Raw genomic sequence first — 12,829 nt, forward strand, 5'->3', positions numbered from 1 at the left:
GACTAGGCAAGTCACTTGACCCCCTACCATCTATCCCTTAGTGCTCCTCTGCCTTGGAATTGATACTTAATAGCAACCCTAAAATAGAAGGCAAGAGTTACTTAAAAAAAAAAAAAAAAAGAAAGAAAAAAGAAATCACTGAATAGAAATTAATCTTAATAATTATTAATTAATCTTTTGTGAATTCTAGGTTTTTTAAAGGCCAAGATACACATGTAAGCAATAAAGAAAAACAAACTTAAATGTTAGAGAACTTCTCAAATAGGAACCAGTTTTCTTCTTTATATACAATACATTTACAAATTTATTCTTTCCCCTTCTTAAACTCTACATCTTTTCCTGACTTTCTGAAGCTCTATTTCCTTGATTTCCACCTTCCAAATGCCTGACCAAGCTTCTAGTATTACCCCTGTGGTATAAGATAATATTTGCAAAGTGCTTGGCATAATGCCTTTCCTTTTGGTACAGCTCCTTTCTTTCTTCTATTCCTCCTTTCATTGCTTCTTTCCTTCTTCTTGGTTTGTCCTCCCCTTCCAAATTTACCAAAAATTATAGGATTTGGGGCTGGAAGGAAATTTAGAGCACCCAGTCCAACTCTTTCATTTTACAAATGAACAAACTAGGATTTCAGAGCATTTAAGTGATTTTGCTCAAGGTTAAAAACTAGTAAACATCAAAGTCAGAATTTGAATCTTGGTCTTCTGACTTTGAAAATCACTTTCCACTAAACCATGGACTCCTAACCCAAATAAACCCTAATTCCATTTTCTAAGGGATCCTTAACTAATCCAATTACACTTCTCTCTCCTTTCACTTTCCCACCTACCTGGACCAATCCAGTAAGCCTCCTCCTCTTATGGTCCCATTTTTTGGTAAAGAGGATGAGTCCCAAAAATGACTTTCTAATGAGCCCCTGAGGACAGATGGGAATAGGGTTGGCCCTGGGCAAAATTTCAAAGTTGTCCAAAGTTCAGTATCTCATATCTTTTCCAATCTGTGACCCTTTTAGGCTGGCTATAATTTAAACCTTTTAGGCTGGCTATAATTTAAAGGTTTTAACTCCAAGTCCATTGTGATATATCTATCTATATATATATATTTATCTATATCTATATATGGGTGTGTGTGTACATATATATATATATATATATATATATGGGTGCGTGTGTACATATATATGTCTACATATATACATGTCTACATATATATTTGTGGGTGCATGAATGTATTGAATGTATGTATATCTATGGATATACACTTCTATACACAAAGCAAAGATTTTAACTATTTTATATATTATACATAAAACTATCCATAAATTCAAATATATAAATGTAGCATATATAATTAAATATATAAAAATATATTGATTCATATTTAATTTACATATATCAATTATTAACCACTGGGTTTGTTAAGTGTATGTATAACTAACAAATATATATCACATGTGAATATATTCATGAGTAACAAATATACATTTTATATTTTCATATGTAATTTATATATAATGTAGAGATTATTTTTACATAATTTTATATGTAAATATGTATTTACAATTAGCAAATATATACATAAAGCAAACATATATGCACACACATATATATATGAAATAAAATAGCTTAAAGATCTTGGTCATAGACTCCACTTTCCTTAAACTTTGTGTTTCAAATACACAAAGTTTTTCAGGGAAATATTTACCATGAAGGATAAGAGTTTAACTGGATTATATTCAATTCTATCAAAACTTTACATCTGATTAACCAGAATACCATAAATACCAACCATACAAATGAATATCAAAAAGTTGTGAAAAAAAAGTCCTCTATAAGCTTTAAAGTACTACATAAAAATTATTAGTAAGGAATAGTGTTTTATTTAGTCCACATTGATTACTACAAGGAAGTCACACAGTGATCGTTTTCTCATAAAATTTGACTAATAATAACAAAAATAAGCATTAGCATTTACATAGCTCATTTAAGTCTGCAAAGCATTTTACAAACATCTCATTTGATCCTTACAACATCCCTAGGAGTGCTGTGATTATTTCCATTTTATAGATGAGGAAAATGAGACAAACAGAGGGTCTGAGGTCATATTTGAATTCTGAGTCTTGCCAGCTCCAGCTCCAGCACTATTCACTGTACCACTTAGCTACCAACAAACATTAAATACATACTGTGAATGTTGGGAATGCATTATGGCCCAGCCATCCAGATTCTCAGCATCTCTTCCTTGGTTATTTGCTAAGCATCTCTTATTTGGTCCTCCTGACTCAAAATCTCCCTATTCCAATCTATCTCCCATCCAAACCCCAAAGCAATTTCCCTAAAATGCAGGTTTGGACACATCATCCCCTTTACTCATGACTCCAAAATGGTTTCCTATTTCTTTGGATATAAATTCCCCCATTAGCCTTTCACAATTTGGCCCCATACTACCTTTCCTCTTCCTGCATTCTATGGTTCACCCAAACTGCCCTCTTCACACCCCATGCCTTGGCAGGAACTTCCCAGTTCCTCAATGTCCTTCCACCTAATAAGCCAGAGGCAGGGACAATTCCACCCTGCATGTCTCTCCTGTTTCACACCTCAACTTTATAGAATCCCTTCAAGATTCAGTGTAAAGACCTGTCCCACTGCTAGTGATTCTCCTTCCCTCCTTAAATACCCAGAATTTATTTTGGAGAAACCTTGTCTTCCTTGAGAAAATATAAAATCCTTTGATTAACCTGAATCATAATGAAAAATGGCATTTACTTCCTTTTATTCAGTTTTGGACCAAGGCTCAATTTTTAGCACCGAGAGACCTAATCAGTGGATTGCCCATTCGAATGCAATCTACACTTCATGGCCTCGGTTTCCCCAGTATAGACTACTATGCCAATCTCTTTGGAACAACTGTGGGTGTCTGAGAAAATCCAGTGATATTCGATGGCTTGATGTAATTAATACAATGTCACCCATAAACAAGAAAATCTAGAAAGCTTTACTATCTGGTGCATATCTTTGGACAGGATCTACAGTAATAACTACTTTGGTCCAGAAATGGGAGGTCCTGGGCTCAAATATGACCTCAGACATTTCGTAGCTGTGTGATGCTAGGCAAATCATTTAATCCCTATTGCCTAGCCCTCACTGCTCTTCTGTCTTGGAACCAATACACAGTATTGATTCTAACACATAAGGTATGGGTTTTTTTTTTAAAGAAAAAAAATAATATACACATTACTTGTAAAAATATGTGCTAAAATTTAAGTACAGAAAACTTATCCTGTTGTTAAATCAAGGATCTTTTTGAAGAGTAGCTTTGAGTCTTAAAGAACGTCAGAGATGCTCAAAATCTACTCACTATATTACAATTCGATTCTAAGTCAGAAGCTGAGGGTTTTTTAAAAAACCAATCTACTCATGATCCCTAAACTAGGAGAAAATGGTATCCAAGAAGTAGAGAACAGTCAGGAGGAAATGGGGCAGCTAAAAGTGTCAAATACTATAGAAAGATAAAGGAAGACTAAGAAGGAGGAAGTGATGGGGATAGAAGTCACAGAACAATGGAATTAAGAAGTGGTGAATACAGATTATTCTTTCTATAAATCTGACATTAGGAAAGCAGAGAAAAGAGCAACCTTCTTTGAGAGTAACAATGTCAAAGAAAGGATTGTGGGTTCTTATTTTATGTGGAAGGGGTAGAGTGTCAGATCCATTTAAGATTTGGAACAGATCTTAGAGGCCTTTCAAACCATCAATCCAGTCCCACAGACTCACCCTAGCAGAAAAATCAGTCACAGTTCAAACCCAAATCCTTGGACTCCAAAATCCAGTGCCATATTCTACAGCTAGTAAGGGAGATCTGAGTAGAACAATTCAGTTAAGGAAAGAGAGGAGAGGAAGAGGAGAAAGGGGAAAAAGGGGTGAAGGGAGGGGGAAAGAGAGAGACACACACAGAGATAGAGGGAGAGGAGGGAGAGACAGAGAAAGGGGAGAGAGGGAGAGGAAGGAGAGAGAATCAAAGAGAGGGAAGAGAGAAGAAGGAGACAGAGACAGGGGAAAGAGACAGAGAGAGAAGAGAGAGGAAAAAAGAGAGAAAGGAGGGGAGGAGAGAGAGACAGAAAGCAACAGAGAGGAAGGAAAGAGAGGAATCAGAGAGAAAAAAGAGCAAGAAGAGAGAGAGAGAGAGAGAGAGAGAGAGAGAGAGAGAGAGAAGGAGTGTCAGTTGAGGCAATCAATGGAGCAACGTCCTAAAAGAGACAGACAAGACAACACGGGAGCACAGATGGAGAGGTCAACCTTGGTGACAAGGAAAGCCACATCATTCTCAGAGACAGGAGGGAAGGGGAGGGTGGTTAAAGACTTCCTGAAATTTTTGAGGGAAGGATGAGGGCAGATGAGGGAGCTCATGTCAGCTTGGCTTCCATCTCTGCAAAGAGACGGGTACCATCTGCTGAGAAAGGGGATGATGGAGATGGAGCTAGAGAGCATGAATAGGTCTGGAACAGGGAGTCTGGCACAGAAGTGAATAATAGAACTGCCATAGAGCAAAACAAGCTCCCATATAGAAAATGAACATGTAGGTTCCCTTCTAGCTCTTAAGTTAAAAATCTCTCAGTCCTCATGTTTTACCAGGCTCTGATCTCACAAGCATAGCAAGTGCCCCTTCTCTGCCTTTTTGTAGCTTTAGAACAGTGTCAATGTAGGGCCTGGGAGGAAGGTGAATTACAACTTTTATCCAATGGTCATCATCCAATTGTTGCTTTTTTGTAAAACTCTTACCTTCTGTCTTAGAATCAATGCTGTGTTTTGGTTCCAAGGCAGAAGGGCTAGGCAATGGGGGCTAAGTGACTTGCCCAGGGTCACACATTTAGAAAATATTTGAGGCCAGATATGAAATCAAGAGCTCCTGATTCTAGACCTGAACTCTCTAACCACTGAGCCAACTAGCTGGCCCAAAATCCAGTTATTTCTTGGAGGGCAACGCAAACGACCACAAAGACAAACTAACACGTACTTTTATTTTTTTTTTCTCTCTGGTTTATTCTCTGCCCCTTCCCTGTAGTCGGTGGGTCTCCATACACACAGTTAATAATAGCTAATATTACTGCTTTTAAGGTGTGGTAAGGCACTTTGTCTAAGCTATCACATTTCATCTTCTTAATCATCCTTTGAGGTATTATCTCCATTTTAAAAAGGAGAAAAACTGAGGCTGAGAGACATTAAGTAAGTTGTCTAGGGTCAATCAGCTAGCAAGGAGGATCCAAATGGATCTCTTCTTTGTTATAACAGATGTTGAGGAGGGAGGAGGCAGAACTAATGACTTTACTAAGACTAATAGCACCAGACTGCTATTAATTAAAATCTCATTTCAGTAATGCTCTGGTGATCTTGAAATTGTATAATGCAAAGAAAATCCCAAGTTCAGGCTGAGCAACATTTGATTTCTTTTGCAGGGCTCTTAGAAGAAGGCACTAAACAAAGACCATCCAGGATCTTCTGTGTGACAATGACTTGTGACTCAATATTATTAGTCATGGAGGATACATTAGTTTTCCAAGACTACAATTCTCTTTGGAAGTCAATAGTAAAAATATACTCAATACATGGTACATGCATGGACCCAGGAATAAAAGAAAAATGGCAAACAGTTCTTGCTATTGCAAAAGCAGTCGAGTTGCCCCACAACATCTGTGGCCCCTAGATCACTGTTTTCTCTCAGAAGAAATTGTTTGTGAGACCCCACAAATCAGTGGTTTGGCCCATACTTTAATCTGCACAGAACTCTACTTCACTGTGCAAAAGAATATTAGTTAGCTTTGTTGTCCAGTTACATTTCAAGATATTAAAGTTTTTTTTCTTATTTTATTACTACAAACTTGATTGGCATTAACAAATGTGAATATTTCTAACATTCAGAGAATAGATTTTAGTGGCCAATTTCTTTATTCACAGCATCAAAGATTTAAAACTAGAAAGCACCTTAAAATGACATCTAATTAAAGCCATCATCTTACAAATAAAGAAACTGAGGCCCACAGAGAGAGTTAATCCATCAATAGAGCAAGAAATCTAGAAAAGCTACCAGGTTTTCTCTAATGAAGCATGTTATACCTGAGAGTTTTAAGTAGCTGGTTTATCCTTTGGTGTTTTTTTTCTTATCCTTAACTGAGTGCCAGACCCAGAGTAGGTACTTAATAAATGTTTGTTGATTGACCATACTTTCAGTAGCCAATTTTTAGATGCTATCTTTTCCAAGAACACAGTCATCTCAAGTGAATTATTTTTGTATATCTTTAATTCTCACACTTGGAAGGTATTTCAGAAAGAATACTGAGTATTTTCTTGTACTTAACTTTGCGAATTATCCTCATCCTTTGGGAGAACTTTAATGAGATTAAATGGGAAGCTTACTGCAATTTAATTCCAGACAGTAACTGAAGTTTTTAAGTCTTACAAACCTAAGAGGATGAGACAACAGACTAAGACAAAAAGTCCACACAAGCCAATTACTTGGGACATGTTTTATGGCTTCTATTTTAAAAGGCAATTTCCAAAAGTCACTAATGCCCCTTTGTGCCTCTGCAGAACAACATATCCAAAAGCCTCATCAGAAAGATGCAAAAGTTTTTATTATGATGCAAATTAACCAGTTTTCTATTTTCGTCCAAGTGGACATAAGGAGAAATGCAAGACAGGAGATAAATGCAAGAGTTGATTTCAAATTTCTATATATGTTTTAAAGCATCTGACTATCTCTACTTTGTAAATAAGGCCAGAAGAATCAAAGCTTTCAAAATTAGTTTTACAGAACGAATAAACTATGACTATTACCTCCAGAAAATGAATTAAAAGGGGAAAGATGAAAGATATAATTTATACTAACATACAGGTAGAGATCCCAGGGAGTATGGGAAGGAGCTGGGACATTTGTAGACAAGATATATTATGTAAGTATGAAGAAAAGTAAGCTAAACCTATAAGAAATTTGTGATTTCATTTATGTACAATCTTTTTCTTTGTAAATGGAAATGCTTGCTTTTGTGAACATCACATCTAGTTCTGGAAGAGCAAAGAAGAAAAGGGATTAAAAAAAATAAACCCAAAATCAGCAAAAATCTTAACAATTAAGGTCTTTGCTTCACAAGTAATAGAAATGCAGTTCAATTAAAGTTGCACATTTCAAATCTACTTACACAGCACTCCGGGAGGCTCCATGAGAGAGTAACAGCTTGGCAATGCTCACATGCCCATTCCTGACCGCATCATGGAGTGGCGAGTCATTCTGGTAGCCAGTGGTGTTTACCAAAGCCTTGTGCTCCAAAAGCAGTTCCACGACCTTCTGATGTCCATGATTACAGGCTTCGTGCTAATGGATATAAATTGGAAGGAGGATAGAGATGTGTGACAAAAAAATACACAAAAGCATAATGATCTAAACAAAAAATATGTTTTTTAAAGGATGCTAACCAGGTCAAGAAATTTGCCTTTGAGTTGGGTAGTCTGGATTCAATATATTTGGAGAAATATTTATAGCACTCATTATTTGCTTTAAAAACACTTAAATGTAAAAACTCTTATAAATAAAACTCTCCTGACATCACTTAAGTAATCACTGACTTCCACAGATACTCCTTCTCCTTAAGTATCCACTACTCTCATATATGTGTTGTTTCCCTCTATTAAAATGTAAGTTCCTTGAGGGTAAGGAACTGTCTGTCTCACTTTTGTATTTTTAGCCTTCACACTGAACACAGTTGAACATCTAGGAGGTACTTAATAAAAGTTTTTTTCATTCATTCACTCAATTCAGGTTATATAAGACAAAGACTTTCAACTTGAGGTCTCAGTGATAGAAGAAATAGGAAATATGTATTTTGGCTAAAATATTGCTAATCATAAAGTCACATATTTAGAGAGACTTTAGAGGTCTAAGTCCACCATAATATCAATCAGTTAGCAATTATTAAGCACATGCAATGTGATGGATATAAAAACAAAAGTTAACAATTCCATGCCCTAAAGATATTATAAGAGTTGGTTCTTTATTAAATAGAAATCCTGTAATTTTCTGAAGTGGCACATACCTAAGCTGTATCTCCAATACAATATCATCTCATGTAAAAGTTTGCAGTTCTCTATTGATGACACAGCTATCAATGGTATAAAGATATCCAAAATTTACACCTACTTCGATGAGTATATTCATGGTCTACCAGGTGGTTTTATATATATATAGATAGATAGATATAGATAGATATATATAGATATCTAGACATATCTATCATATATATATATATATATCTGGTGGCTAAGACTTAACCACTTATCATTATTAGCCAATTGTCTAATCCCAACAATTAATTAAAAATTAACAAAATTAAAAGAAATTAAAACATAACTCCAAAGAATAAAAGAAACACAAATTGTGTCCCCATTTTTAAAATGTGATTCCACCTTCATTTTGCATTTAATAAGCACATTTTAACAAATTCTTCCCTGTGTTTAACAATGCATATATTGATTCAAAATAAAGGTCATATTATAACTACTATTTTATTGATGAAGGAGGTGGGGGGAGAAGGGAATACAAATCACTATAAGATTCCACATTCTCTATACTACTCACTCCTTTTTGCTATTGTTTACCTTCCAGAACATGAAAAAAAAATAATTAAACCAATCCTGAAAATATTGGATAGCCTAAGAAGTCTCTACAACTCCATGACTCAAAGCTGGATGAAAACCTTCTTGGCAAGATATTTTGGCTAGTGGGGACATGATTATATATCACTTTAAGCCTGTATGCACCTGGCCTAATTAGATTCTCAATTTCTGTGCTGAATTTCTAGCTTGCAGGATGAATGCATTTCCCTCATTTGTTGACATCTTCTGTGGCTGCACATGTCATATCTCATGTTTATTGTCCTAATGCAATTAGCCTAGATAGTTAGCACTTGTTTCCAAATGCAGGCAGCTTGTACTGTTCTTCCTTCCTGTGGATTCCTCTCGTTACATCTTTAACTACACACTGAAATAAAAAGATCTTCCTCCAAAAACTGGATTTAAATAAGTAAAAATACTAGAGAGCCATCAGGATAACAAGGAGGCAGGGGACAGGGTTCCCTCTCTTCTATCCATATATAGCAACTGAGGCATATGATGAGACTTACCTTCCTGTGAAAAACATTAGATATTTTTTGACCCTTCTTAACACAGCCAGCAGCAAAAGTTAACCTCTAAAGGGACAAGATTTTGGAAGGTGAGACCTTCCTAAATTTAGCAAAGCTGCCAGTATTTCTGCCATATACCAGCTCCTGGTGACCCATAAAAATACAGTAAAATAGGGGCATAAAAGGAAAAAAAGATAACCATAATCCTAAACCTTTAGAATTTAGTCAAGATCACACAATAATCTATATCAGGGGTTTAATCTGGGGTCTATGGACCTTTGAGAAATCTATAAAGAGATTTCAAATGAACCCATTAACCTGAGTAAGAAAAAAATGACAACTTTATTTTTACTAACTTCTAACTGAAATTTAGCATTTTCTTTCATTATGAATATAGGCAACAAACAGTATTCTGAGAAGAGCTTCCTTAGGCTTCACCAGACTGACAAAAAGATCCATGACACAAGATTAAGAACTTCGGATCTACATATTTACTCCAACCACACAGAAGATCAGGTCAGAAGCCATTTATTTTCCTTATAATTAATGAAAAAAATAACTTCAATAGAAGGTCGGGGAAGGCATAAAGGGAACTCCTAGATGGAGGTAGGGTAGTCAGAAAGCAAAGAAAGCTGAAAAATACCAATGGAGTCCATCCAGCATGGTCTTTTACATTTGGGTCACTTCCATTTTGGAGAAGGCGTTCAACAGATGGTATGTCACCCTAGGGGGGAAAAGATACAAAAGCAATATATGAACATTAGAATTTAAAACAGGATGGTAGCAGAGAGAAAATGCCTTCTTACTTTTTAGAAAGATAAAAAGCTACTTCACTTCTCTCTTCTATATGCCACAAAAACCTTGTGATTCAATCATTTTAAAGTAAAATTAAAATGTGTTTTACTCTGGGGAAAACAATAATGATTTTTACTTAAAAGTGAGTTTGTACTCGTTTTAGAGTCAAATTCTAAAGGCACAGAATCATAGATTTCAAACTGCAAAAGACAGTGACAATGAAGGAGCAGGTGAGTAATAGAATACCAAGTCTAATCGGAAGGATCTGGGTTCAAATCTAGATCCAGACACTTCCTAGCTGTGTGATCTTAGGCAAGTCATTTAAACTTCAACTGCCTAGATCTTGCCACTTTTCTGCCTTAGTATTTTTACTAAGACAGAAGGTAAGGGTTAAAAAAGAAAAAAAAAAAAGGCAATGAAGATCTCTTATCCAAACTCCCTGGATTTTCCTCTCCCCATTTTACTAAGGAGAAAACTTGCCCAAGGGCACCCACTGAAAGTGACAAATTTATGATTTAAACTCAGGTCTTCCAACTCCAAAAATGCTATCTATATTTGTCTCTTAACCAAGCCACACTATCCTTAACTTTATGGTACAAGTTTCTATTGTTGAGAATCATATTTTTTTTTTCAGTTGGAAGGGACATTAGAAAGTATAGGACCTTAGAGGTTATGGAATTACAGATCTAGTACTGGAAAGGGACTCAGATGTTACCTAGTTCCAGATGAGGAAACTGAGGCTGAGTATGAGGAAGTGATCTGCCAAAGTCATAAAATATCCAAACCTAGTCAAGATCCATCATGCATTCTACAGTCTCTATACTACTCACAATTAAATAATTAAACCTAAAGCTAGCATTGACAACACAGAAAAAGAATTCCACCAAGTGAATTGCAAAATGGTCCTCATACTAAACCAAAGAACTAATGTTTATTATATTATTATATTTATTAATTTTTATTTATAATTATATATCATCTATTTTCTAGATAATACATTATGTATAATTTGTTTATTATATAATTGTAATTTATAATTCTTGTTATTAATGTTAAAATATTATATAATATTCATATAATTTGATCCCCCATCTGGGAAAGCACCTTCCCCCATTTTTGAGATGGGATTCACCAACACCATTCCTCATGGGGAGATGGAAAACCACTAGACCTTACCTTCTACCTTGTTACTGTCGGTCTCTTTTTTTTTTTTTAACCCTTATCTTCCATCTTAGAATCAATACTGTGTATCAGTTCCACAGCAAAAGAGCAATAAGGGCTAGACAATGGGGGTAAAGTGACTTGCCCAGGGTCACACAGCTAGGAAGAGGCCAGATTTGAACCCAGGCCATCTCCTCTCTCTGGACCTGGCTTTCATCCCACTGAGCTACTTAGCTGCCCCTATTACTATCTTTTGAAGTCCTCCAGGGCTTACCATCTGCCCTACAGACTCACTTCAGTCATCCAATTCAAGGACAAAACCTAAAGACCTTGTCAAGGACAATGTCCCCTCTGGATTTCTAGACTTTTCCATCCATCCTACAGCTGAACCTTCTTTTATGTGATTCCTCCCTCAATCATAGCATGTGCTCCCTGAAAACAGGGGCTGGCTCTGGTTTTTCCTATTTATATCACCACTTCTTAGCCCCATCCTTGGCACACAAGTGCTTATTTTCATTATTCATTATTCATTCGTCTAAGGAGTAAATTATGTACATGAAAATGTTTTATAAAAAACAGAACTGCAAAAACAAAAACAAAAAGCCAAGAAAGCTTTTACTTAAATCATTGACAACCAAAGCAAAAACTGCCAACACCCCTTATCTCATGGGCAGTGACTCTTTATCCTAGTCACTTTAATTTCATTTCTATTCTCCCTATTTGCTGGGAGGCATTTTCTGGGCAGAAGAAGCTGCTTTGTTGAAACTGACAGAAAAAGGAATCTGTATAAACCTATTCAAAATGCCCCTTGGGAATTAGCATTTAATTTTTTCCCCTAGTTTAAGAGCAAAACAACTACCCCATTATCTTCTAACTGAGCTATGAGGAAGAGTTTCTGTGAAAACCATGATATAGTCTCTCCCTGGATAATTCCCCACCCCCCAGTCTTACATAATATTAACAAAAGTAATTATAAAAAGACAATATTTTACTCTGCATTAGAATTCATCTCCTGATATGGGGGTAAAGAACTAAAATTAGACAGAAAAGGGAGAACAACATTTAACAAAGGACTGGTAGAATTCATTCTGCTTTCCTATTATCAAGGCATACTTTCATACTTTTCTTATTTCAGTGAATAATGGCATTAATCCCCTCCTCAAAAATTAAAGATCTCTTCCACGTCCCCTAAAAATTTTGTTTACCAGAAAGAATGACAAAACTGCAAACATATAATGGGAATTCAGTATGGTACACAAACCCAACTTTTAATTCTACAATCTTATATACCACATATCAACCATCAGCTTCCAATACTTTTTCATTAATACAACAAAAGACATTTAACATCAAAAAATATATTGAACACCTTTCATCCTACCTTGAGGATTCAAAAAGTATTTTAGTAGCTTATATTACCTCAGGCACAATATTATAAGGTCAATTATTACTTTATAATAAATATACAGTTACCTATTAATTAATTGCTACAAAGTGACTAAACATTAGATTACTCAAGTTCATTAAACACAAAAAATATATAACAAAGTGGATAGACATGGACAGAAATAGTGAGTTGGCATCTTCAATCACTTTGGGTTTTCCACAGTAAAAATAAAACAAAATACAAATAAAAACCAGTAGACTACGGGGGCAGCTGGGTAGCTCAGTGGATTGAGAGCCAGGCCTAGAGACGGGAGGTCCTGG

At 35.6% G+C, this 12,829-nt stretch overlaps 1 protein-coding gene across 1 annotated transcript in view; it reads right to left on the reverse strand.

Moving 5' to 3' along the window:
• BARD1 (BRCA1 associated RING domain 1) overlaps nt 1–12,829 on the reverse strand; it is a 132,697-nt gene that overhangs the window by 55,981 nt on the left and 63,887 nt on the right. The window contains exons 4-5 of the mRNA XM_044667520.1: nt 9,810–9,890; nt 7,190–7,362 (exon numbers count right to left, since the gene is read on the reverse strand). Of these exons, the coding sequence (XP_044523455.1) occupies nt 7,190–7,362; nt 9,810–9,890 (254 nt within the window). The remainder of the gene's footprint in view (nt 1–7,189; nt 7,363–9,809; nt 9,891–12,829) is intronic.

Source organism: Gracilinanus agilis, chromosome 3 (genome assembly GCF_016433145.1).
Source record: "Gracilinanus agilis isolate LMUSP501 chromosome 3, AgileGrace, whole genome shotgun sequence".
Lineage (NCBI taxonomy): Eukaryota > Metazoa > Chordata > Mammalia > Didelphimorphia > Didelphidae > Gracilinanus > Gracilinanus agilis.